The sequence below is a fragment of the Odontesthes bonariensis genome, chromosome 13 (genome assembly GCF_027942865.1).
Source record: "Odontesthes bonariensis isolate fOdoBon6 chromosome 13, fOdoBon6.hap1, whole genome shotgun sequence".
Lineage (NCBI taxonomy): Eukaryota > Metazoa > Chordata > Actinopteri > Atheriniformes > Atherinopsidae > Odontesthes > Odontesthes bonariensis.
In genome coordinates, this window is record NC_134518.1 from 8,789,008 (window position 1) to 8,816,059 (window position 27,052).

The 27,052-nt window shown below is 45.5% G+C and overlaps 1 protein-coding gene across 2 annotated transcripts; it reads left to right on the forward strand.

Annotated features, from left to right (window-relative positions):
* Positions 1-524: 524 nt before the first annotated feature.
* On the forward strand, positions 525-15,284 carry LOC142397476 (centrosome and spindle pole-associated protein 1-like). Of its 2 annotated transcripts, none has more exons than XM_075480860.1 (27): positions 525-591; positions 1,011-1,174; positions 2,467-2,539; positions 2,738-2,841; positions 3,058-3,123; positions 4,473-4,792; positions 4,906-5,006; positions 5,207-5,303; positions 5,402-5,459; positions 5,565-5,827; positions 6,541-6,665; positions 6,775-6,916; positions 7,270-7,390; positions 8,875-9,022; positions 9,123-9,299; positions 9,561-9,673; positions 9,791-9,940; positions 10,063-10,206; positions 12,082-12,195; positions 12,330-12,396; positions 12,574-12,700; positions 13,694-13,833; positions 13,902-14,030; positions 14,466-14,506; positions 14,592-14,652; positions 14,770-14,879; positions 14,963-15,284. In XM_075480860.1, the coding sequence occupies exons 2-27, from the start codon at positions 1,070-1,072 to the stop codon at positions 15,134-15,136; spliced, it is 3,270 nt and encodes a 1,089-aa protein (XP_075336975.1). In that variant the 5' UTR covers positions 525-591; positions 1,011-1,069; the 3' UTR covers positions 15,137-15,284. The 2 variants fall into 2 exon arrangements, with proteins under 2 accessions (XP_075336975.1, XP_075336974.1); XM_075480859.1 differs by having other exon boundaries at positions 526-598.
* Positions 15,285-27,052: the final 11,768 nt, after the last annotated feature.

The following is a 27,052-nucleotide window of genomic DNA, read 5'->3' on the forward strand; positions in this document are numbered from 1 at the left end:
TAACTCTGAGTGTAACTAATTTGATAGGTATATTGAACAAACCAAGACACCATGTGTTATATTGACACACTGTCCTCAGGTAGATTAAATTTTCTGTCGCTAGCTGACAAGAGGCCCATTTTTTTTTTACACACAAGACAGCTTGTGGTAATATCTTTATTTACAGTTTTGACAAGAAATATGTGCAAGGAAAGGCTTGCATAGGATTACTATTTAATGCTTAAGATGTCTCAGATGAGTTAAAATATGTCAGAACTGTACTGCAGGTGCTTCTGTAGAGCAGGTTTGTATTTCTATGAATTCTCTGAAAGTGACGCAGCAGTGGTGCCAAATTAGTCTTACTATCTAATTTCTATTTAGGTACGAAAATCCAAACAAAATGTAAAAGATGTATGTCTTTATATACTGTCGAAGTCTTTAACACAGAAACACAGTAGATAGCAAATAATTTCTGTTGTGTTCTTACGTCTGCTATCTTAATTTGACATCTGAAGCCGGAAGTACTAAAACTCACATTTGGCTTGCAAAAGATGTTGGGCTAAGTAGGTAACCGTTGCAGCGCTAACATTTTGAAGCGAAAAACTCCGCAAGGTGATAGGTTTGTTGACTTCTGACTATAGAAAACTATCTCTCACCGAGAGTGAAGCTAGTTTATCTTTAACTGAGATTGGTGCTAATTTTTTCTATTGTTCTTTTTGGAATTTCTTTGGCTTTGCTTATCTTAGCTAACACGTTAGCCGAGATAAGCGCGAGCTTAATTCAACCAGTATTAACTAGGATGTGTTATAGTTTTAGTAGCTTCACTGTACTTGTTTGATAGCATCGTTAATTGCTGAGGTAATAAAGTTAAGCCTGCTAATTCTGTCTGTGAGGAAAATGACGCTTTTCATTGTTGCCTGACAACGGACAATTAAAGAGACAGTAACGTTGGTTTGTGCTTGATATAACACACTGCGCTGACTGAATTATTGTTAACATTTTAACATTTTATTCCGCTCTCTCTGCTTTAGGTACTAACACAAAAAGAATGGCACATTGTGCTATCTGGCGTGTTGTGTAACTTTGATGAATGGAGATGGATGACGAGCTGGAGAGCTTCATCAGAGAGCGCAAGGCGCGAGTGGCTGAAGATAAAGCCAGTTTAGAGCAGGACCCCCCTTACATGGAGATGAAGGTGCGTCTGGGTGACCGGTGGTTCAACTGATCCAGTTATAACTGAGACACCCATCTTTTTATTTTTTTTTCCATTTGGATCACCAGAACATGTAGTGTGGCTTTGTCTGCCACAACTTTGTTGTCAGAATAATACCACAGTTCACTGTCAGAGCTTAAAGCAATACTATGTAACATTTCTACCTTAAAATAACAGCTTGAAAAAAATTGTGCGGCTAGAATGAGTTTTAATATTACGATTGGCCTGTCTCCTATGCCCTTTGGGGGTCTGAGTTGGAAAAACTGCGCTATGTAACTTTGCTGGACCGGCCCGGGAGCGGCCCGGGAGCTGAGCGGAAGTACTTCGACTTGCTTTCTGGCACACCTACCGCAAAAACAAATAGACACCTCTCACGCTCCCAGGTACATTTGATTACGCTTACCTTCTCGGTCGACATAGCTTGCACCTTCTGACTCCTCGCCGGTTCGTCAACAAACGTGAAAGCGAAATGGTGTTGTATTTACGACAGTGTAACCGTACATTACCTCCAAGTCTGTAGGGGGAGCTCCATAATGGGCTTTTTGAGAAGTTACATTGTATTGCTTTAACTGCATCATGTATGTCAAAGGTTTTTAACCCTAAATCTAACAAAGCGAATTTCCTATTCTTTTAGTTTGGCTCTATTAATTTATTTTAATCTTTACTATTTGCAGCTACAGCAGCCTCTTCAGCTACGTCTTCTTCGACATTCCCTGTTTAAGGAATGCGCAACATTGGACGTGTTGTGGAAAAGTCTTGATCCACCTCTCGGTTTTTCATATTTTGCTTCCAAGCAGCCACATTTTCTCATAATCTTTTAAAGGGTTTTTGAGCAATGATTCTCCAGGTTTTCCGAAAGTCTTTGAGTTTTTTTCTTTTGACTTTGGCTTTTTTTTTTTTTCAGTCATATTCAGTCTAGTCTAATCATTTTCAGTGAGATGTTTTTTTTATGGGTTGTTGTGTCATTCAAGTGTAAAAAAGGGACCAATGTCAGGGGATGAACCAGTATCGTGTTTACCAACTTTAAATTGCATGTCAAGACGCTTTGTTTTTAGCAGCCTGCTGCAAAGACGCATCATTTGTTTCAATAAATGGCTGCTGCTACGTCCTGTTTTTCTGCACCACACATCAGTAAATAAGTGGTGGCTCAACACTTAAATCTGTGTCATTATATTTCATTCTTATGTGTTTATTGATTGATGTCACTTATGCGTTGACATTATTTTACACCCCCAGTTTCAATCCATAGCTTCTTCTCTGTTTTTGACCGACAGGAAAAACCACACAAAGCCTATGGGTCCACTGTGAAGGAGAACAACCCTCCCAAGCTTATCGCACAGAGAAAAGGTACCGACGACAGCTGCGACTAATCAATTTTTCTACGATTGTTATCAAAGGTTATCCTGTTCAGAAGAAAACGGCAAATACACAAAGCCTGTGTGTCTCTGTTTGTTGTGGATGTTTAATGGCGGCAGTTGTCTCGCTTTGGCACAAAACCTTCCACCATCTGTTCCTTGTTGAACATTGACGGCTGTGTTTTGCCAGACGAGAGTTGCGCTGTGGGACTACCCCTCGGTGTGGAGTATGAGAAGAAGAAGCAGAGGCTGCAGCATGAGCTCCGCATGGACTACAGGCGCTTCATGGCCCAGGTGACTGTCACACACTGTTGTCTCATGTGCTCACAGGCCGCTTCTGGTTTAGTTTATTTTCTTCTGTCAATGGTTCTAAATTTCCCTCGTTCCATGACTAGGATTAGTTTAATTAACTTTGAACTCCAGTCATCACTGATTTGGGCGTAATTAGCGATCCCGTCTCAAAACTTCTTCGCTGCTTTTCTTGCTGAATGCTTGCATTTTATATTGCAGAAAAAACACTTTGACCCCGAAGAGCCCGGAGCTTTAACCCATTATGACAACAGGAGATCAGTCAAGGTAAATGTCTCTTTACAAATGTCAGCTGCTCATAGTTTCTCAATATTTGCTCTGAAAGAAAAACATGACAAGCGTTCCATCATTACAGGATGGCTGCTTTCATGTTTAACCTATCAGACTTACTTGAAAGGTTTGACTTGATATCATCTCATAATTTGCATTTCTAAAACAAATACCTGCACAAGTCTAAATATGCGAGTTATGTCTAAAACTTGGAGCGCGTACAAACAAAATGGGAAGATTGTAAAAGGGAAACCTACGAGTCGACCAAGGAAGACGCCTTTATCTCCACCGTTTATGTAAAGCATAAATAAATCTATGTTCCTGAGTTTGTCACATTGCAGAAAAACGTCTTATTAAGTACCCACCTGTTTGAGTAGTTAAAGAATCAGCAGGTTTCTAAAAGTAGGCTTGAAAACAATAAGATGAGCATCGTTCTCTGATGATGGAAAACCAATGAGCTTGTTTTAACCAAACTCAGCTGCTCAGATGTGAAATAAAAAATGCACACTTGCAGATATGAAATATTTTGATCAAATTCCAGCTTTGGATTAACTTACCAACATTGGCTGGTAGGTCCTGCTGGGGACTCAGCCGAGATATCGGCACAACACGAGCACACCGGTGGGGAGAGGGAGGGAGAAAGTTCTCCTCAGGCTTTACAGAATTAATCCACTTGTTAACTTGGCCCCTAAATCCACTGGACTTAAATCTAATTGTCTGAGCTGCTTTTAGCGCTGCCAACATCTGCGATGCTGTGTTTCAACATCGCTCCTCAAAAAACACTCATTGTCACTATTGATAAATAAATCAGAAAAAGCCAACCATTTCACAGGGAGACTGGAGCATCTCACTTTTTGTGTGTTTGTTCATTGCATGTTCTTGTTGGGTCCCGACGTTATCCCCTCTGTTGGTGTCTTTGTCAGCCTCTTTAGCGTGGCAACAGATTCTCATGCGTGGGTGTGCATGATCAGGGCTCAGACGAAGATTTTTTTCCTACAAAGGTGTTACATAACACAACTGTAGGGGAAGCCAATAAGCAAATAAACTATCACCTTTTAAGCAACTGCAGTTTAACTTGTACGACATATTTCCACGTTTCCGCGTCATTTCTTCAACACCCGTCAAAGTGCTCAAAACCAGGTTTGCAGTATTTCCTGCTCCAGGATAATTTCTTCGTCAAATTGATTTACTGACCAAAAAACAATACTGCCCTATCAGTTAAACCATTGTTGTGTGTAATTCTCGGCCTAATGTGTTGACTTCTTCATCCCCACTTATTCTATGTGACTTCAGTGATGTATTTATACTCTAATTTAAAAAGACTGCCTTTGCCTTTTCTCCGGCAGCTCCCACTTGAGGAGCAGGCTGGTGTTTTCCCCAAACAGCGGCCGCTGCTGCAGAGAGACGGGGCTGCTGTAACTGAGAACAGAGGGTCGCACAGAGCACTGCGCCTCGCTGAGGTCAAGAGCCCGTCCGCCGAGGAGGACGAGGGGCCTTCATCAGCGCTTCCTCGGTATCGCGGCCAGCAGGGGAGGCCAGCTGACTGGGATTCAGAGGAGGAAGAGCATTTCAGAGATGAGCTGGAGCCGACGGAGGGCAGGAGGCGCAGGCCTCTGGGAGGTGGAACCAGCTTTGAGAAGAGGCAAACCATTCGAAGCGATGGCAGGTAGATGGTGGGATCTATGGTTTTATGTGTGTATTCTTAAAAAAAACTAAATAACAATGAAGTATCTGACTTGTTTTTTTTTTCAATTTCTTTATTATTTTTTGCATTTACAGGGAGAAGAGAGAGAATCTAGTTGGTAGAAGCAGAGAAGGAAGGAGATCAAGAACGCCGTGTAAGAATGAGAAGACAGAGTTCGCCACTGGTCTTATGATAGGTAAAAGATTCACAGCTGGGCAGCTTCTCTTCCAGATGATATCTAGGAAATGTATACTTAGAAGAAATGATTAAAGAATTAAAAAGATATATTTTATGATGGGTAAAGGATGCGTTTTGAATATCTGAAACGCCCTCGCTTTCTAATAAGAATCTATAACGTACCTGTTGCCCTGTTGGACCGCTGCTCCGTGTCTTTAGGAGCGGCCGATACAGATGAGACTCTGCAGAGGAGGAAGCAGCGCTACAGACAGGAGCTGCAGGAGCAGATAGCCGAGCAGCACCGCAACAAGAAGAGGTGCATCCTCACTAATCCACGTCTTGCGATAGCCATTTCAAGGCCTGAATATTTCACGCAGACTGGTAATAGTACACCTGTTTGGTGTTTGTTTGCAGGGAAAAAGATTTGGAGCTTAAAGTTGCTGCAACAGGAGCAAATGACCCAGAGAAGCAGGTTGGCTGCCGACTGACGACACGCATCACGCATCTTGGGTAAAGAATATATTTACAGTATGCCCCTTTTTAACCTTTTTAAATTTTCTCTTTGTCCACATTCCAGCCGCACCGGATCAGGCAGTTTGGACTGAACAGAGGAACGGGTCCTCCGGTTTTGGAGCGTTCAGCGACAGGAGAGAGCGGATCATCATACAGAGCTTTACCCAGTGATGAGAAGACTGCGGTCAGAGAAAGGCAGATGCCTCCTCCTGAGCAGCCACATGTTGCCTTCCAGTCTTCTCTGCTGCAGTACAGCTCTGCCCTCGGCCTGTCTCCCAGCAGTCAGCCTACTGCTCCCTCCTTCCCAAGTGCCATGGACATTCCCAGGTATTCCTGGAACTTCAATGTAGCCTCTTAGATTAGATTAGATTAGATCAATTCTTAGATTCATGTGACACACTCTTCTGCTGAAATATTTAGTTGTGTAACTCGCCCCACAGCATGAGGAAACACATCCAAGGAGATTGATCAAGCGATTTATCATTACGTTTGCAAAAATTTGCCAAAAAGTGCTAAAAAAAACAGCAACTTTCCCATAGAGAAAAATGGGATTTTGCTGGAACAAGTGGGGAAAACCCAGCGCTGTGCGGCGCTCTGTGACTCGGCCTTACTTTATAGTTGAAACCCAACTGTTAAGTTCATAAATGTTCTTTGGGAGGGATTTTTCCACAGAATGTCAGGGTGAGGGTACGGTGATGTCACGCACCTGTAGAATATGCAGGCTTTTTCTGTTTTAAGCTCTCTTCATACGCATACATCAAATGTATAAAAACTAAATAAGACACAGTGGATTGATTTGAAATAAATGCATCTGTCTCCAGTAAGGCGGTCACCACAATGGCACCCATGCAAACAACTTCCAAAATGTTCCAGTTTGAAATGCTGTTTCTACGATTGTAAAAAGTAACTTTATTATGATGTTAATTTAAATCCAAGTTGTGTGTAATTCTAGTCGTAAAACAGTATGGGGAAAAAAAGTTGCAACCAGAAAAGTGAGCTTCATTCTGTGTTGTATAACATCTTGAATCTTTTTCTGTCAGTCTGTGTCCCTCCAGAAATCCTTTGTTTCCTCCTCACCCTCCTTCTTCTCTAAGTGAAGCTTACAGAAGCCTGAATGGAGAGCACTACGGCACCAGAAACCTGCTCGACCCAAACATGGCGTACTGTAAGTGTTGGTTGTCAGGTCTTTTTGTCAGATCTGCGCTTGCTAAACTAAGAGAGGAAAAAAAAACCAAAAAACACACTCAGCCTTATCCCTCAACTCTTCTGTCCAGATGGACATTTGGCCGTTCCTGGTGCTGGGTTTCCTGTGTCGTACTGGACTGTGCCACCAGGGGGAGCCGTTCCCAGTCGGTTTGGCAACCACAGCCCTCGCAGCCAGCACAGTGGAGGCAGCTTCCCTGAGCCTCCTGTACAGTACGTGTCTCCTCAAAAAAATAAGTCCCCGAAGGTGCAGCCCGGCCATCAGTTTTACTTTCACACTTCTCAGTCTTCTTTGTGAGCCCAATTTTGGACTCACAGGAATCTTCAGGAATTTAAAACTTCCAAAAACCTTTTATTGGATGCAGAATTTGAGTATGTTCCAGAGTGCAGAAGGAAGAAAGAAATCAGCATTTTTCAGTTGTTTTCAGTGCAGCCACAGTCATTCAGTGGGATTGGAAAGGGACTCTGATGGAACAGTTCAATTTCATTTGGGTTGGGAGAAATATGTGGTTAGAGATGGTAGAATAACACTTTCCTTGGGTCTGAACAGTGTGATTCTGCAACAGTTCAAACAGGCCCAGCAATGAGACTGCAGCTGTGGATTCACAAGGCGTGGGCTTCCCCTCAGAGAGGCCCAGATCAACCAGGGACCGGATTCTGAGCTACAGAGATGCTCTCAAACAACAGGTGGGTCTACAGGAAAGGCTTCTGCTTGATTAGTTCATCAAATAAGATTGATTATTACCATCATCACCCACAGGAATTCTAATCTTTCTCTGAAAAAAATACATCTAATGGTCCTGATGTTTAGATTGACCAACTTTACTCCAGTAATATACCTTAAAAGTTTCAGGCTTTTATAACAATAGATATTCCTCTTTGATTTTGTTTATTTTCAGAGAATACTTTGTGAGTTGACGGTCAGTTTTTTTTTTTACTGTTTGTGTTAGAAAGGGAATTAATCACAGGCAGAGATCCATTTACTGTTTCTCTAGAACAGTGATGACCGTAATCCTGTGAGGAAACACTCTGATTGAGTTTGGCTCGGATCTTATTTGGCCACAACTTGCATTGCTTGAGAATATAAAAGACAATTAGTGAAAGAAAGCTTTTGCCTTGACTGCACCCTAGTCTGCGCCGTGTTGGCCGGAGTCCTCCAGGAGAGGGAGCAGCGATCCTCACAACAAGGTAAAACAGATGCAGATAGGAGTGGATTCTTAGAGCAGAGGTAATGTCCTATCCTTAGAGTCGACAGTAGAAAATAATTTGTGCACCTCAGTCCCATCCCGGTCCCTCCAGTCTTCCTCTGAACTCCTGAAAGATCAAGAAAAATGAGAAAAATTCACTTGGAATTAGTCTGGCATACAGATTCCTGCAGGCTTACTGTCATTGTGTGTGATTTGCAGTACTGTTCAAAAGTTTGAGCCCCCTTTCATTTCTTTATCTTTTGCCAGAAAAACAGGATATGGGTGCAGTGATTTATTAAATCAGCTTCAAACATGTGGGGAAATACAGTATTTAAGACGGTTAATACAGTTCTAACATCCACAAGAAAGGGAACAAATGATGTGTCTTTGTGTAGGGCTGCTAGTAACAACATACCTAAGGACACAATTAAAAGTTGTCTGTTATGTGTTGACACAACACCGGTTCATCCCTTGAGTTCGGTGCCTTTTTTAATGCTTGGATGATTAATGGGTCAGTGTTGAGTGGCTTCACAAATCCAAAGAAAATTGGGAAACTTTGAAAAAGAGCTTGGGAAAGTCCAGATAACTGTTGCTGAGGACCACGACAGGAACGTCTGGCTCCGTGGATGCAAAACGTAAAAAAAAGAACAAGGGGGAATCATCACTTTTGCAGAGTACTGTAGCGTTGATTTAATTTGAATCGTGTTTATCGCAGCACCGCCGCGTCGCTCATGTGTCAGATTGGCTGTTATCTTGTAAGGTGGTTTTGGCATCATGCTTTTCAATACTTTTGGAGTTCCTCAATAAACTCTACGAAGAGAAAATTGCACTTGATCAGAAAAGCGTTGTAATACAGTATACGGATCACCTAATGTTTACTCCATCAGTAGGAGATTAGCCACTCGCAAAGAATATTTCCTTTTTTTTTATCGTATCATTTGACATCTAGTGAGCATTAAATAACTTTAGAAAAACTGTTTGTAGATCCAGGATCAGCAGGAGCGCAGGTGTCTGGAGCAGGTGGAGAGGGAGCGCTACGAGGCCCAGCTGGAGGCTGACATGAAGAACCACCAGCCGTGGGGGAGAGGTGGAGGAGGAGCCCCGCTAAGGGACAGCACCGGTAACCTCATTGGTGGGTCCTCTTTTCTTTTCCCCCGCTTGAAACGGTGAACAGTGCTCAGGCAACGCGAGGCGTTTGGAATGATCCGAACTTGTGTTTCCCGACCGCCCAGCTGACCTCAACCAGATGCACAAGCTGAACGAGGAGGCCTACAGCAACCCGGAGCAGTGGCAGAGGAGAGCCACGGCCGCCATGACGGCCCGCCGGGCAGAGCAGCGCAACCCCACCGAGAGAGTCTCTGGTGCTGCAGAGGAGTGCGGTAACCATGACGCTAGTGACAGGATCTCAAGTAACCATCCTTCTTCTTCATGTTTTGTTTTTTTTTATAAAGAAAAAACTGTGGAAAAACATTTACAGAAATAATTTTTTAAGGAGAATCTTTAAAAAAAAAAACTACATTAAGTGTGAAAAGTTCAGCTCGATCTTCGATCACAGTCGAGTTTCGCTGCTTGAGCAGTTTTTTCCTTTACTACTCGATGAAAAATGAATTTAGGAAATAAAGTCCATTCGTCAAATTGGGACTACAACTCTCCTTCTGTTTCTTTTGTAGGCTTCACTCACGTCCAAACGCCGCAGTTTGCCAGAGGTAATGTTTTTGCCAACCAGCCCACCGAACAGCAGCTCCTGGAGCAGGACAAGTACAAAGCTTACCTCAGACAGCAGGTATCGGCTAAACAAGTTTAGCTTTCTGCCTCGCAAGAAGATGGCTCCAGCAGTTAGCGAGCTTTGCTTCTTGTTGAAGGGTTAATTTTTTCCTCTGGACCTGGGTGTGTTTTCCAGATAGAGGAGAAAATGCATAAAAAAGCAGAGGAGAGGGAACGAACCAGACTGGAGGAGGAGAAAGAGGAGATGAGGCTGGCAGAGCAGAGGGCGCGCATCCAGAGGGAGTACGAGGAGGAGCAAGAGAGAAAGAGAAGAAAAGAAATGGAGGTGAGGAGGTTTATTTTACGTATCGTAATTTCTCCTGAGCTGAAAGACTTTAAAGTTGACTGGATTGTTATCCATCTAACCCACATGTTACCTCTCTCATCTTCTGCTTCTCTGTCTCTCAGCAAAAGGCCAAAAATGAGGAGCTGATTCATCTGGCCGAGCAGAGAAGGAAGGAGGCGGAGAGGAAAAAGAAGGAGGCAGAGGAGAAGGAGAGCGCAGGACGGAGGAGGCAGTGTGAGAGGGAGAGGCAGGCCCGAGTGGAGGAGGTCAGTCCAAAGATTCAGCACTCACCTCAGTCCTAATATCCTCTGTCATCGCTCTGACTATTTGCAATGCTGGTCTTCATTTCTTAATCGTCAGGCAACCAGCTAGCTTTCAAATCTGTGAGTGGAAACAGTAACAAAGGCCATGTTCCATCATCATTTTCACTGGTGCATCAGAGCCCTTAATGAGCAAGAAAGAGTGATGTTTGATTTTCTTTATTCTGTTTTCGAACTTGTATCGGGATGCACGATGAACCAGCCACGTAACAAAGAAAGTGCACCCTTCTTAAATTCTGAGGTTTTGCTGATCAGGAATCAACTGGTCCTTGCTTCGTCTTAAAATAAGACAAATACAACCTCAGAAAATCAACAACACAAGACATATTACACTCCGTCATTGTTTATTTAACAAAAACTAAGTAGGATAGAATGCATCTGATTCACTGATCAGCAGCAGGTGTGAGCACCTCTATAAAAGCAGAAGTTTTGTCAGTTTGCTGGTCTGGAGCATTCAGGGGTGTGTTAACACGATGCCAAGGAGGAAAGACATCAGCAATGATCTTAGAGAAGCAATTGTTGCTGCCCATCAATCTGGAAAGGGTCATAAGGTCCATCATCCTGCTGTGAAAAAGATTATTCACAAGTGGAAAATTGAAGAGACATTCAAGACAGCTGTCAATCTTCCCAGCAAGGTTACTCCAAGGTCAGAGTGTAAAACCAAGAGCTACATCTCAGACTCTACAGGCCTCAGTTAGCATGTTAAAAGTTAAAGTTCATGACAGTACAATTAGAAACAGACTGAACAAGTATGGCTTGTTTGGAAGGGTTGCAGGAGAAAGCCTCTTCTCTCTAAAAAGAACATGGCAGCACAGCTTAAGTTTGTAAAGTTACATCCAAACAAACCACAAGACTTCTGGAACAATGTCCTTTGGACAGACCAGACCAAAGTGGAGATGTTTGGTCATAATGCACAGTAGCACGTTTGGAGAAAAGCAAACACAGCATATCAGCACAAACACCTCATTCCAATTGTCAAGCACGGTGGTGGAGGGCTGATGATCTGGGCTTGTTTTGCAGCCACAGGACCTGGACACCTTGCAGCCATTGAGTCCACCATGAACTCCTCTGTATACCAAAGTATTCTAGAGTCAAATGTGAGGCCATCTGTCCGACAGCTAAAGCTTGGCTGAAACTGGGTCATCAACAGGACAATGATCCCAAACAAAGCAACAAATCTACAGCAGAATGACTGAAAGAGAAAATAATCAAGGTGTTGCAATGGCCCAGTTAAAGTCCAGACCTCATTCTGACTGAAATGAGGTGGGAGCTTCAGAGAGCTGTGCATAAATGAATGCTGCAAACCTCAGTGAACTGAAGCAGTGCTGTAAATAAGAGTGGGCTGAAAATTCTCCACAAAAATGAGAGTTTGGTCTTAAACAAACTGCTTCAGTATTTTGGCTCAGTTTTTTTTTTTTTTTTAAATAAATTATGACTCAGTATAATATGTCATGTGATGTTGTTCATCTGAGGTTGTATTTATGTCATTATAAGTATGCAATTAAATCCTGCTGCGTCGAACCGTAGAACTGAGAGAGGACGTCCTTTCTTTCTAACTGTGTAATATGAATCCTGAGGTACAGTCAGTGGATCAAAGCCAGAGGCAATCATTTAAATGCAAAACTACATCACATGCGTCTACATTTCTCTTCCTCATGGTTGAAGATTGGTTGGAATCACTTGTTCCTTCTTATCACCTGTAGCTGTCCTAACATTGCTTCCTCGGTGGTCTCGAATGACATCAAAAGGCAGACGGCGGGTAACAACCACAGAGCAATCGGCACAAGTCGTCTTAAACTATGTTTGGCTGTGTGTCTTTAGGTCCCCAGGGAGCCTTCACCTCCAATCCCCACCCTGCAGAAGAAACATGGCACGCAGCAGTACACCCCCCGGCCCCCTACAGCTGACAGCCAGCACTCAACAGCTCTCTTGTCTGTAAGTTAAACACACGGAAGAGCAGTTCCAATATACCTTTGTCTTAAAAAGAAGTGATAGTTTTTGAACCATACTTCTTCTGTATTGAAAACGTTTTTTTTTCCCAGGAACTTCTAAAGTGTTTTCTTTTTCAGGACCGCTCTTTATCAGGCCTTCAGTCCCCTCCTGTCCCTGCATGTCGGAACCAGCTCAGAGCTGCAGGTACTGCACGCACACAGAATCAGTGTGTTGACATGTTTTAACGGCGGCGTTCCTTCCACTGTTCTTTGACCCTTCTCTCAATGGTTCATGTCTGCGTTTTTACCCGGCGATCGAAGCTCATTATAGAGAATTAGTGGTCATTGTGAGTGTGTATTTCAGGGCGTGTGTGTATTTCAGGGGACCGCCGGGACCTGTTCAGTGAGCTGTCGGCGCTGCGTCGGCAGCTTCGCAGCGAACAGAAACGCCTGGAGAGTCGCCTGCAGCAGGGCGACTGGGAGGAGCTGGAGTCCCCCCTGAGTCACAGGTCAGACCTATGCAGAGCTTCACTCAGACTGAAACACTGAATCACATTTTGTACTGCGTATTGCTACATATATGCACACTCGTTAAAATTAGCTGAAAGTTTTTTTTTGTTTGTTTGTTTGTTTTTTTAATTTCCAATGGCTAAAGATTAGTTTAAAGTGACCATAAATGATGGAAAAAGATGTTGTTTTGAGTCCACCTTTTACAACATTAACAAAACACACTCGATTTGAGGCCTTTGAGTCAGTGCCACAGTGTGGACTGAACGGGCCATCATCGCTGCTACCTCACTACTTGTAGGACGTAAAGGGTTGAGTAAAAATGAAGGGTCTCCAACTTACCGGCAGGACACGACGATCAGAGTGCTCCCGGTTTGAAGAATCGGAGGGTTCTATGTGGTCGGGCTAATTTTAAAGCTTTTCAGAAGGGGATCATGAAGTAGAGTGAATGTTAAACAAATCAAAGCACCGTCTGATGAAGTGGGAAGAGGTTTGCGTTGTTTTAGCCTTCAAAAGATTCTTCTCTTTTCGACACTCTCTTTGCCTCGTGGTGCACAGCACTCTGCTTAATGTGCAACTGGGAGAGGGTGTCGTCCCACGGGTCAGGTGGCAATGTAAATTCCTAAATAATACATCATCCAATTCCTTAAGTAAGAAAACAGAAGTTTCTGGGTTTAGAGTAAGAATATGACGGAAAAGAAGAAGAAAACAGTGGTACAAATTATCCCCTGAGGCTGTTTGTTTCACTTCATGGCTGATTTGACTAAAAAAATAAATGAAAATACAAAACTATCTTTGAATGTGTATTTCCACCTGTCTGTGGCCACTTCCACGCTCTGTTAATGGTGAATGGAAATCAAGCGAAATGACCCAAACCCACGTGGGGAAGTATTTCAATTAAGGTTAAGGTGGAACGGCCTGTCAGACTTCATGGCCACGACTGTCTCGAAGGAATCTTTCCGTCCCAAATGACCGTTTTGTCCTCGTCTGCCCAGACATCGGGAGCGACCTGCCGTGGACGTGTTCGACATGGCCAGGCTCCGGCTCCAGGCTCCGGTCCGAAGGCCGAGCTCCAGAAACGCGGAGCCCAGAAACCTGCTGCGTATCCACGACTCTCTGCAGCTTAAATACTCAGGTAACTGGATCTGGATTGTACTCCGCTGTAAACCAGCATCGTAAGGCTGACTGGTTTGTGTGTGACAGACGGGGAGTCGAGGCTCGGCTCCGGTGACGATGCCGTACTGGAGGAAATGGGCATGGCCAGCAGGAGGAGTCGGGACTACAGAGAATCATATCAGCAGTTCAGCAGTCAGAGATCTACAGTCCAGGACGGTAAGAGCGTGTTTTTGTTTTTAATCTCTTACTCATTTTCTCTCCAGTCTTTGTACTGGACCATTTTCATCCAAAGAAGAAAATGAAGCCTGGAGAACTATTCCTGAAGACTACTTAAAGAAATGATAGGAAACAAGTCTAAGAGGGTTCAGGCTGTGCTGGAGAATGAAGGAGCTCCGACCAAAGATGGATTTTCAAGCTCATTAGAATTGTAAATTGTAAAAAAAACTCTATTTTTGCCTTTATATACTGTATCTCTGTTTGCACAGATTTCAGTCAATCGCTGCATCTATTTCCTGTTTTCCTCTGCATGTGTAAAGAAATGAGAAGTGTTACACAATACTTGTTTATATTTAAAGGTGAAAATCTGAAGCATGTAATTTTGGGGGGGTAACGAGGGGGAAAAAGGTAAAGAATGTGCTCTCTGTTTTTCAGATTACGTCGACTTGTCCCCACCACAACAAAACAATTATCTGGTGAGATAATGAGATTAAGCTCTACGGAAATCCAACATTGTATGTCGTGCATCATGTGACCTGTCACATTGTGACTGTGTTTCAGAGGAGTGTGAGTGGAGGATCGGGAAGAAGTTTCCTGCTCGATTCAGAGAGCGCTTTCATTGGTAAGACCGAAACATGTGGAAGTGCTTCCACCTTTCAAATAGGAGGTCTTTAAAACTATTTAGATAGTTTGTGTTGTCGATTTTTGCTTTCGATCGTGTGTGTTTGTTGCGTTGTAGACCCCCTAGGTGATGCCTCCCCGGTGCCTCATGCTCCAGAGCTAGAGAGGATCCGTCAGCTGTCGGCCAGGGAGAGGAGGAGGCTGGCCAAACAGTCGCAGCATTCCCAGGTACTCTGCTTGAATACTAGCAGCTCGGCCTCTTTGTGTGTGGTTGTGTGGTTGAAAAGCTGCAGTCTTATGTTCACTTGCAGGAGCAAGCAGCTTCCATCCACCCTATTGGCCATCGTGGCGCCGACTCAGGCGTCCGGCAGCTGCGCGATGCAGAGCCAAGCGGCGACTGGAGAAGCCGGAGCATGACAGCCGGTACAACTCTAACATTCAGATCTGCTGGGTGTTGTATTAGCAGTTCTTGGATGCATTTTTAGGGGATATGGGTTAGAAAATTTGTGACTGCATTAAATCACAATGGAAACTGTTGATGAGGCTTTTTTTTTTTTTTTTTTTCCCTGCTGAAAATCCGTTTGTGTTGTGAACAATGTGAGTTCTGTAGCAGCAGGTGAGGAGGAGGAGGAGGAGGAGTAACGGAGTAACACCTCTGACTGTGTTTCTGCAGGACCGCCGGACACGTCCGACGACGACTCGTCCCCCGCCCAGTTTTCCCCTCGCAGTCTTTACACTCGGAGCTCAGCGGAAACTGTCGCCACAGATCCTTGGATGCGACCGGGAACGTCAGACACAGTGAAATGTTTGGACCGACCTCTGAGGAGAGACTGACTGACCTCAAGAATACCTTGACCCAAAAATGCTGGAGAGGAGACGTTCCATGTTTAACACCTAAATCGCTCTCTGAATCTTTGAACTGTGACATCATGGTTGGTTTTAATTTAATACTTTCACGACTGAAGGAGTTCATTATTGTGTTAACTAAATTATGTTTTTAATAAATTCTATTTTTTATAAAATATACTCTTGTTTACATTCATCAGGTGTCTCCAGTGTAGATGTAAAGCCCCCAATGAGATCATGCTTTTAGATCACAAACTGTACTATACGTGACCAAATCCACCAGTGTGTGGCTCCACGGTGAAACTTCAGTGAATAACGTAAGTTACATATGTAACTACGGTTCTATGAATCCCGGATGACCGCCAGAGGGCGGTGCTGAAAGCACTGAATGACTAATACCAGCGGCGTCACGAGGAATCCAGAGCAAATACCTCATTGAGAAGGCTCAGAGGACCCTCGCCGCAGAACCTGATCCAGAGGATGAGGGGAGGCCACATTAACCCTGTAAAATCGGGTGAACGTGCTCGGGGAAGCCCATGATGCGGCAGCACATATTGCTTCCATCGGAACCCCTCTCAAGGCAGCCCAGGAAGCAGAGACGCTCCTGGTAGAGTGCGCCTTCACACCAACGGGTGGGGAGCAGCGTCCCGTAGCGTAGGCGTGGCAGATGACATCCACGATCCAGTGGGAGAGGCGTTGCTTAGAAAGAGGATAACCTAACCTAGGGCCTCCATAACACAGGAACAGCTGGTCTGAGCGTCGTATAGTAGCAGTGGCTGAAATGTATGCCTCCAGTGCCCTCACTGGGCACAACGACTGAGACCCATCAGCAGTTCCTTCTGACACAGGTTGAAATCGTGCCAATCTCAATGGCCGGTTGCAATGCGAACGAGACAACACCTTAGGCAGGAATGCAGTGTTTGGCCACAAAGTAACACCAGAGTCATCAGTACCCCATCTGAGACAAAAAGGGCTGACAGAAAGAGCATGTAGCTCACTGACCCTCTTAGCTGAGACAATAGCCAACAAAAAGGCAGTCTTAAATGATAGCCACCTGAGGTTCGCCTGCTCCAAAGGCTCGAATGGAGAGTGGCACAGAGCTTCAAGCACCAAGGGCAGATCCCAAACTGGTGCCCGTGGAGCCATTGGTGGGTGCAACCGACGAGCGCCACGCATAAAAAGGGAAACTAGTTTATGGCTCCCCACAGTACAGCCCTCAAAGCCAGCATGACTAGATGAAATGGCCGCGACATACACCTTAAGTGTTGAGGGAGAGCGGCCCTTGTCAAGAAGAGACTAGAGAAACTCCAGTACAGTGGACACTGCACAGGTGACTGGATCATCATTGCGGGCAAAACACCACTGGGAAAACAGCCGCCACCTGTTTTCATATTGCTGGCGAGTAGAGGGTGCCCTGACACTCAAAAGGGTGCGTCTGACGGGATCTGAATATCCAGTCATCAGCTGCTCAAGCCGTCCAGCGGCCACACCCACAGTCGGAGGCGTTGGGGATTGTGGTGCCACAATAGTCCCCCCAACTGGGACAGCAAATCCCTCCTGGTCGGAAGACACCATGGGATGTCGCGACACAGACTCCGTAGGAGCGGGAACCATGGTCGTGCTGGCCAACACGGAGCCACCAGCAACAGTTTGTGGCCCTCCTAGGCAACCCTCCGAAGAGTAGGCCAAATCAGAGACAGGGGTGGAAAAGCATACAGGAGGACCCTTGGCCAAGGATGAGCTAATGCGTCCTGGCCCAGTGCACCTGATTGCCCCCGTAAGGGAATACCATTGAGGGCATCGAGTCGACTCCTCTGTGGCGAAAAGATCTACCTCCGCCTGACCAAAGAGGTCCCAGATCCTGAGCACTACGTTGTGCCGCCATGGCAAGTACACTGCCTGCAGGGTGGACAGGCGAGGAAAGGCCCATTCCAGGAGATCTTTGGACACTTCCAGAAGCTGCGCTGACCTGGTACCACCTTGATGGTTGATGTGGTAGACCGCGGAGGTGTTGTCTGACCGGATCAGAACATGTTTCCCCTCCAGATGGGGCATAAAGTGTCTGAGAGCCAAATGCACCGCACGCAGCTCCAGCACATTTATGTGCTTGGAGCGATCCCTTCGGCCCCAGCGGCCCTGAGACGCTCTGTGTTGCCATACCGCGCCCCATCCAATAGAGTCTCCGTCTGAGATGGGGTCAGGCAGCTCATCTGTAACACGGCATTGAGCCCGCGGGCACCGAACATCACGACGCATAGCCTCATCCGGTGACACAATGAGTGAGGCCACAGCAGGGTCAACTGCAGGCATGCAATCCAAGCCTGCTTTAACTGACTCATGCATAGCTGCCAACACGCAACCATCTGGGGAGAGGCGTGAAAAGGCTCTAGGGTCCCGCCAACAAGCATGTAACTCCTTCAGGTACTCCTCTGATGGAGGGACAGAGAATGGAGAAGGAGCCTGGCCGCGCCTGAAAAAGGCGCTTCCGGGAGTGGACTCCTGCGCCTGCGGGACGTTCAACTGCAGCTGCCTCAAAGCCATATGCATGATGTCCGTCGCTCGACCCACTAGCTGCACCCTGAGACGAAGAGAGTGAGCCAGACTGCACGAGATGACTGCGCCCCCTCCTCACTCCATAAGTGAGAGGCAGAGGCAGCCAAAGACAACGCGTCCTCCTCGGGTGCCAACTCAGGCATGGGTGGAGAAGAGAATCCAACCAACGAGGGATCCAGCTGGTGTGCGTGAAAAAGGGATTTAATTTCTGCCAGTTCTGCAGACAAACGCTCAACTCTCATGGAAAGGCCCAGATGAGACTTGGCTCGACTCTTCTTAGGAGGAGCCACAGAGGCTGTGGTCTCATTCCGGCGCTTCGAGCGCCTAGGGAGGGTCACCTGCCCAGAAAGTGGAAGGTCATTGCTAACCTCGGGGCGCAATTGGGCCAGCCGAGTCACCCTCACAGCATGGGGCATGTAACTGCAGTTCATGCAGGGATTTTCTGATAGGGCCTCCACCAGGTGATCATGCCCAAGGCAGGCAGGGCATAGATCGTGGCCATCATCTGCCTGAAGCACGGTCCCACAATCCGCACAACAGTGGGAGCCATCCATGTTCGGAACTGACCCGAGTCCAACCGCAGGCAGAAAGAACTGAGGGGCTGACACCGTCAGCTACGTCCAGAATACAGGACGACAATCCAAAAAAACTGGGAGAGGGGGCGAAAACACTGCCTTCACCAAATAAAGCTCAGCGCAAAATAGAATGAGAGGTCCGCTAAAATTGGGAGAGGGGGCGAAAACGCTGCCGTCACCAATCAAAGCAATCAAAACTGAATAAGCGGCTAGCTAAAACTGGGAGAGGGGGCGAAAACGCTGCCGTCACCAATCAAAGCAATCAAAACTGAATAAGCGGCTGGCTAAAACTGGGGGAGGGGGCGAAAAAGCTGCCGTCACCAATCAAAGCTCAGCGCAAAATAGAACGAGATGTCAGGTAAAATCGGGAGAGGGGGCGAAAACGCTGCCGTCACCAATTAAAGCAAATCAAAGCAACCGAACTCAGATGCTACCGCAGGTAGCTCAGTTCAAAACTGAATAATCAGCTGGCTAATATCGGGAAAGGGGGGCGAGATGCAACCGTCACCAAATAAAGAAATCAAACGTAGATGCTACAACAGGTAGCTGAATGAATGAATGAATGAATGATGAATTTATTGTCATTACACCTTACAGCATAACGAAATTACAGTTCCAGTACACCCATCCGGACAGACAAACATGGAAAACAGACAGGGGAGCCAGGTGACCATGGCCATGCGCTCCTTGGGGTCCGCTGCCAGGAGAAAGAGGGCACGCAGCTCATTGAAGAGCGCAGCCGCTCCTTTAATAAGAGAAAGAAAGGACCCACATTAGGTGAGAGGAGGAGAAAAGAATGATACTTCACACTTTACCCTTTATCAGGATACAGTTTGAGATCGCAAAAAAACCTCAGCACAAAAAGCACAAAAAGCAACACATACACACATCATCGTTAAGCAATGGGACCAGTGAAGAGCTGAGGAATTACGTGTGTTATCAATGAGCATGTGTGTGTGTTCAATAAGTCTGGAGGTATCAGGCGATTGTCCTTGACAGTTGTAATATGTCAGCCAGTTCAACAGTTCTCACAGAGAGACCTCAGGAAGGGGAGGGGGGGGGCACATGGGGAAGAGCACATGTTTTCATAACAAACGTGGAGAACGATTTTGCAGCTGGCTACAAGGCCAGTGTGGGGCGCCGGATTGGAATAACAATTTATTTAGGTCAAACGGGCAAATGATTGTGCAGCCTGTCTTCGTGTCTTTGCTGGTTGTCTCATGGCGAAAGTCCCGAATTCAGCCGAATTTGTGGGATGTGGACCCTTCCCGCCCGGTCCAAGTGATCAATCAACCATTCTCCCAGATTAATCCATATCTCTTCTGAGTCCAGGAATCTCAGCCAGCCTGCGAACCTGTGTAAGGATCGCATCCAGCTTCCGATTCTGCTCACGTAGCATTTCAGTCTGAGCGTTGATTGCTCTTGTGACCCCATCGAACGCTGTCCACGTTCTCTTAATTCCGTGAAGTACCAGGTATCCTCCAACTCCAAACAGCAGGAACCCGAGTATCATAAATCCGAATATGTAGACATCTTCCGCGTCCTCGACTGACAGCATCGCTAAACACACGATTCTCCACTTCCCCCAGGAGTCCATTGAGTATCCAGCGAAGAATGTCCCGTTGGGGCATGAGGGTTCTCCTTTCCCCAACTTTGCATTAGAGAAAATTTGATCAATAGCGTTGAGAGACCAGCTGACCAGATCCATCATACTTGAATTCGTCTGATATGTAAAAAGATGCTCCAAAAACACAGACACAGACACACTGAGCAGGGCAAAAAAAGGGAGGGAGGAGCAGAGAGAAAATGCGACCTCTTCCACCGAGAGCAAGAGCAGAAAGCTCAGTTTGGAACTGAATAATCAGCTGGTTACTATCGGGAGAGGGGGGCGAGACGCCACCGTCACCAATTAACGCAAACAAAACTTAGATGCTACAACAGGTAGCTCAGTTCAGAACTGAAAAAGCGGTAGGTTAAGGCGCTACGTCACAAATCAAAGCGCAACAACAACCGGAGAGGCTAATAAGTAGCCAAGCTGAAGTGTGCGTATCACAACACCAACCAGAAGCCGTGAGTCGGGAGGGGGGGCTTAAACGCGACCATCACCAACACACAGAAGATCGGCCAAGGATCAACCCGTCGCAGCCCCTAGGAGGGCGAAATATCGCTGCTCCAGCCGACAGGCAAATGGGGCGTCCAACGACGGTGAAAAGACCAAGAGAGGTTGATGCTATGCAAGCGAACCGCACGCGAGAAGAAAAAGAAACTGAGTGCCGGATGACGTCAGGCTATATAGCATCTGATTGATCATCCGACATGTCACAGGTGTGACTCTGTTGGTATTACTACTCGAACGGCGCATGCGCGAAGGGACATTCAGTGCTTTCAGCACAGCCCTCTGGCGGTCAGTAGGGATGAAATAGAACTGAAGACACAGAGAAGTCACATGACTCAGAAATTCATACAGAGCTTTTACCCCAACTAATGAGATACTTTATTTCCGTTGTTCCACGTGCCCTCAGTCATCAGGCTTTCCAAGATTGCAAATCAGGGATTCGGTCAGTTCTACAGTTCCTTTCCTGCTATTTTGTGTGCAATCTAATTAACAAAGAAAAGACCAAAAGAGATGAATTAATTGAATTTTTTTCTCAAGTTCGATATTGCAATGATATAGTTATTGTGAATGTTTAAAGCCCCGATAATCACGCGGTGAAAGACTAAGAAGCATGTATCTATTCCTCTTGAATCTAATGCCAGTCTTACAGCGCTGATGTCTAAGTCACAAAATGCAATACAAATACAGAAAATTGTACTTTCGGTGAAGCGACCATCCTTTGGTTAAAAGTGCACTTAAAATTTCACTCATTCAATGCAGATGTGATTTACCTTGATGGCTGCCTTCATGACTCCGGCACTTGTTTCCCCCCCCAAAAAAGATGATTAATTAGATCTTCCGTTTTTCCTTTTGTCAGGTGCAAGAAAGTCTTCCAGGATATTGAGGAACACCGCATTCTCATGTTTAACCCTGCCCACAGCTAAAGCATTCAAGAAAAAAAAAAAGAAAAAAGAACCAGGATTACAATTCCAAATGAAATCATGTTGGGTTTTTTTGTCAAACTGAAGCAGATGTGAGGAGGAGAGTTACAAGACTGACTGCACTGAAGGCAAAACTCAGTTTTTGATAGCTGGAAATGACTGTGAGCTGTATTCGATGTGTGTCGAGCCCAGCTTTGTGGAAACGAGGTCCCGCCGCTTTAGTAAATCACATTTAAAGGTAAAATAAATCAGAACATTGTATTGTATTCCTGCTTCCTCTGAGGCTACACTTTTGTGTAAAGCTGTAGGATCAATCTCTAACATTCTGAATCTATACTTCATAGCTAAACAGTAAACATATCTGTGCAATGCAAGCTGAAAACAAACCCGTTTCTAATGGGTCACAAGATTGAAACACACCTTTATTAGTAATATAGTGCCTTATAAAACCCACTGCATGGGACTGAAATGAATACACTGCTTAATTAGCAGATCTTGTGATTCTAACATCTTGGCCCATCTCTCCCCTTTTTCTTTTTTTTGCCATACAAAACAAAAACTAACCGGCAGGTAATGGCAGTAGGTAGAGGTAATGGGAGAGTAATCCTTACAATAGGCCACTTCTTTCCAGCATGGAACACAGTGTCATGTACTGTCACATTCTCTACTTTCAAACTTATTTCCTAATTTTTAAATGTTACCGTTCGCACTAAATCGATATAGTTAGCACTAAGTTCTGAGATGCTTAAACATTTTCTGGAAGAGACTGTTCCATATGTTGCGTTATTCACCGTCGGCGGAGCAGCTCTGGGGGCCAGTTTGTAAATTACCATGTTTGTTCTCTTCTATGTGGGGAGGGTCCCGTGTCACACACATTGAAAGTGAGCTGGGGGACCATCATCTACACCGTCTCCCAAACCAGAGCAAGTAAAAAGAAAAGTCTGAGAAGCTTTAGAGCCCCCAGAGCTATTGGTGAAACAGGTTTGGTTTTTCTGGCTAAGAACAGACTGTTGTGCTTCAGTGCGGCTGCAGGGTCAGTATATTAAAAGTGGGATTGTAAAATGTATTTGAAAAATGCACACATGACAGTATTAGTACCTTAAATGAGCTAACTTGACTTTCCTGCATGCACACACGTCTCTTCATCCTCATCGTTGTGCTTGCTCTCTCATGCACAGCATTCACTTTTTTGATGCCATCTCTTTCCTGCCTGGAGAGCACTCCCCCTCCCTCTATTCTCCATCTGTATGAGTGATGACCTTCCCGAGCATTGGATAGGAAGCAGGATAGAAGCCATCTAAACTCCACTATGCCCCCATTAGTCAACCAGACACCCCAGTGTCAATATACCTACACCTTCCTCCCACTCAGCATTACTCTGATTCAGGAAGGCTACTGCAGCATAGCATGACTAGCAGCTACATCCAAAACTTAACTGTAATGACGAAAATCCCTTAAGCGTGTTCAAACAATTTATTGCTCCAGTCTAATTTGATGGTGTTTTAAGTTTCTAGCTGGCCACACCACACCACACCCCCAGAGGAAACCTTTGAACTTTTTCTGCACATCCCGGTACAATTTACCCCGGTGCCAGCTGCGTAAAATGGCCAGTTATTTCTGGCAATGGAGCCCCCTCCCTTCCAGTATCAAGCCTTGTGGAATATAAATGTGCCAAAGCAAGGCTGGAAATGACCCTCACTGAATCCAGGGATCCATTCGTCAGAGGTGTGGCTCCAACCCTAGCAACGGGAAGGAAATGGAAACCATCGGCAGCAGTCGCAGTGGCAAAGGCCGCCCTCAGGCACCGGGATATAGTGGGGCATGTCCAGCATGGTAGGAGTGGTCTTGGCGTGCAAACAACAACACCCACATGGCAAAAGGCCAATCCAAGGGAACAGCGGCACATGGTAGTGGAAGAGGTGCGCCAGCAGGAAGAAGCAGCTAGGTGCGCCAAAGCAGTCTCCCAAGTGCAGCAAGGCCGCTGGATGAGATGGGAGAGTGTTGAGAGGAGGAGAATAACATGGGGCGAGCTGTGGAGTATGGAGGCTAACAGGCTTAGTTTCATCCTCAGGGCCACATATGATGTGCTGCCCTCGCCAACCAACCTACACCTCTGGTATGGAGAGGAACCAGCCTGTCCCATGTGTGCAGTCCCTGCAAACCTCAAGCACATCTTGGTGGGTTGTTAGACCAGCCTGACTTAAGGAAGGTACACCTGGCGCTTGGAAGTGCTTGGCTGCCAAACTTGAGGAAATGAGGGTAACCACCAATGCTATGCCTCCAAATTCCCAGCCAGCGGTCCCATGGAAGACACCATTTGTCCGGGAAGGGGAGAGAAGGGGGACCAGGCCAGCTCCTCGGGAGGCGGGCCCACTGACCATAGCCCGGGACTGGGAAATGCGGGTGGACCTCAGTCAGAGGCTCAGCTTTCCACCCGAAATCGCAGTAACAAACTTCCGGACCTGGTCCTATGGTCCAAGTCCTGCCACCGTGCCTTCATTATGGAGCTTACTGTCCCATGGGAGGATGCGATCGGGGAGGCATATGAGCGGAAGAGGCTGCGGTATGCCAACCTAGCAGCTGAAGCAGAAGGGCTGGGCTGGAATGTGAAGGTGTGGCTTGTCGAGGTGAGCTGCAGAGGCTTTGTGGCCAGAAGTACCACGGGGCTGCTGAAGGAAATTGGCATCAGAGGGCAGGCCCAACGGAGGGCAATAAAAGAACTGTCTGCGGCAGCTGAGCAAAGCAGTCACTGGCTGTGGCTCAAGCGCAGGGACACAACGTGGGCTGCCAGGTGAGCATTTGGTGCCACCGTGCGACACGCACCCAGATCTATTCAGCCTGTGGTGGGCCAACCCTGGCAGAGGGTGTCTTGTGAGGAAATGGCCGAAACACCCTATGATGCCTGGGCACACAACTGATGATGTCGCACTGGGGGCGCCACATGGTCAGCAATGGCAAATCCCACTCCACTGTCACTGAACATGAAAGGACTTCAACACCTAGTCCTATAACGAAGTCTAGTTTTTGAAATGTAAAATGTCTCAGTTTTAGAATGAAGGATGGTTCAGTTCACCCATTCTTGGATAAACAATTCAATAAAGGCACCTTTCGCTTTTTCAGTTCCAATAGAGAAGTATTTAAATCGTTACATACACAGACTGACTGCAATAACTTACATTTGTATCAAACAAGATGATTTATCCTACTTAATTTAAGAACCTAAGAGGCCTTTTAGTGAACCATCACAATTCTGTATATCAACAGGGAAATGGGTTTTACATTTCAGGATGCTTTTTAAACCATGTCTTGTGTCTAGATGGTTGAAAGTCCTTGTTTTGTATGCACTCCATTTAACTCTGTTTGAGTCTCCACCACCTTTCTGTGGCAAAAGTTTGACTTTTTAAACTGCACTGCTTTTTTTTTTTCTCAGCTGGTTACTAGCTTAGCTGGAGCCCCGTTTGGTGTTGGGCGGTTATCCGACCATTTAGTCTATCAGAGTATTAGTTTGTTTTGTTTGGTTCAAATAGCTGCCTCTTGTGACTGGAAATCATGCTATTGAGCCAGAGCAAACAAGGAGAACAAGTTCAGGGCTAGCAAGAGCAGCAGGATTATCTTAAACTTTAGGGCTAAAGTGAAACTGCAGAATTGTGTGATTGTTGGGAAGTCTACTCTTTAAACAAAATCATCTGATCCACATTTAGAATGAGATTATTCATTCACCTTTATGAAAAAAGCACACCAGCTTTTAGGATTCCAAGCGAAGCATTAGTTAATTCCTAAAGGCCCTTTTAGAATGAATTGTCATAATCTGCTGAAATTCTTTCACTTTTCAACTTTTACGTTCATTATTGCCCATTTTATGTTTCAGTCCTAATAAATCACTGTGATGCAAGGTCGAAACAGCCCACCATCCTAGCCATAATACCCTCAACACTCCAGCTCTTTACAGAGAAGTGCCTTATCATAATTACATTCAGATTTCCTCACCTTTACCAAAGGCAATATTGCCCTCTGGTTCTTAAAATCACAAGTCCACTCCACGTGTCAGAGAGAGTGTGTGTGTGTGTGTGTGTGTGTGTGTGTGTGTGTGTGTGTGTGTGTGTGTGTGTGTGTGTGTGTGTGTGTGTATCAGAGGAGGAAAACAGTTGCACATCTGTGTAAATGCCTTCATTGCTTGTCCCTGGCAGCGTGATGAGAATCCCGTTCATATTGGTCAGTTTTATGAAACCATCATGACTAACAATTACTGCAGCTCCCTATAGAATAAGGAAGAGATCACAGTGTAATGGATGTTATTGGGATGTCAGGTGGTGACACAAATTATACCTTTTTTGTTATGTTTTGAATATTTTTGTGCATAGGCTTTATATGTAAGTATTGTATGAAGTGCTGGTGTGAGTATGGGTTTAATCATTCTGAGGTTTTATTTAAGCTACATGGTCTACATGAAACCAGTAATTGCACAGTCTCCCCACTGGATGGCAGTAGTGTATTAGACAGAGATACTTGTTCCACTGTCATTTAAAAGTCCAGCTCCACAGAGTAAACCTCAGACTGCGATTCAACTCATTCACACACGAGCCTGACTGGGCTCATTTCAGTAGCCACAGTGTGTATGATTATGAATATATTTAAATGTATTTGGACTGAGACAGTGAACTCTGTTCACAGAGTACCACACTCATTTTCTTTTTTTTAAAAATGCCATTTTTTTTGTCTTTGCATACCCCAACCCCCCCATATACTTCCCTTCACCGACTCATTGCCCCCCTGTTTTGTTTTTCTGTCTTCCTCCCTCCATTGCGTCTCAAGTTCAAGCCAAGAAGCATCAAACTAACTTTTGGATCAATTGTTTGATCATTGCATACAACATCCCTGCTTCGCCCAATTAAGCTGACACACACTCACACAAACACACACTTTCACACATTTGTGCGGCCTATCCCTTATGTTACCTCTGGGATATAGCTGACAAATGACAGCGCAACTCGTCTGCCAACCCTGAGTCTCTTGCTCTGCAGGCTGTGTGTGTGTGTGTCACTGGTAGAGAAAAAAATCGTTGAGGGACATGGGGAAATGGAGGGGCGCATTGGCAAGATTCTTGTTCTTTGATTGGTTGAGGGGAACATCCTGCAGAATTATGGATTTTTGACAGAAAAGATAGTTTGCTTCGACCATGTTGCTCACTAGACTATGAAAAACAGGTTATTTTCTTTCTGTCTGAGTACAAACCAACAAACCAAATATCTTTGCTCGTAATATTTGCCCACCTATGGATGTTTCCTGTTGGATTTCAGGAGCAGAGGCACTTTAGGGAAGAATTAGAGAATCAAAAAGCCACAAAAGGTCGCACCTTCATGGAAAATGTCAGTCTGATACGGCTAATCTGCT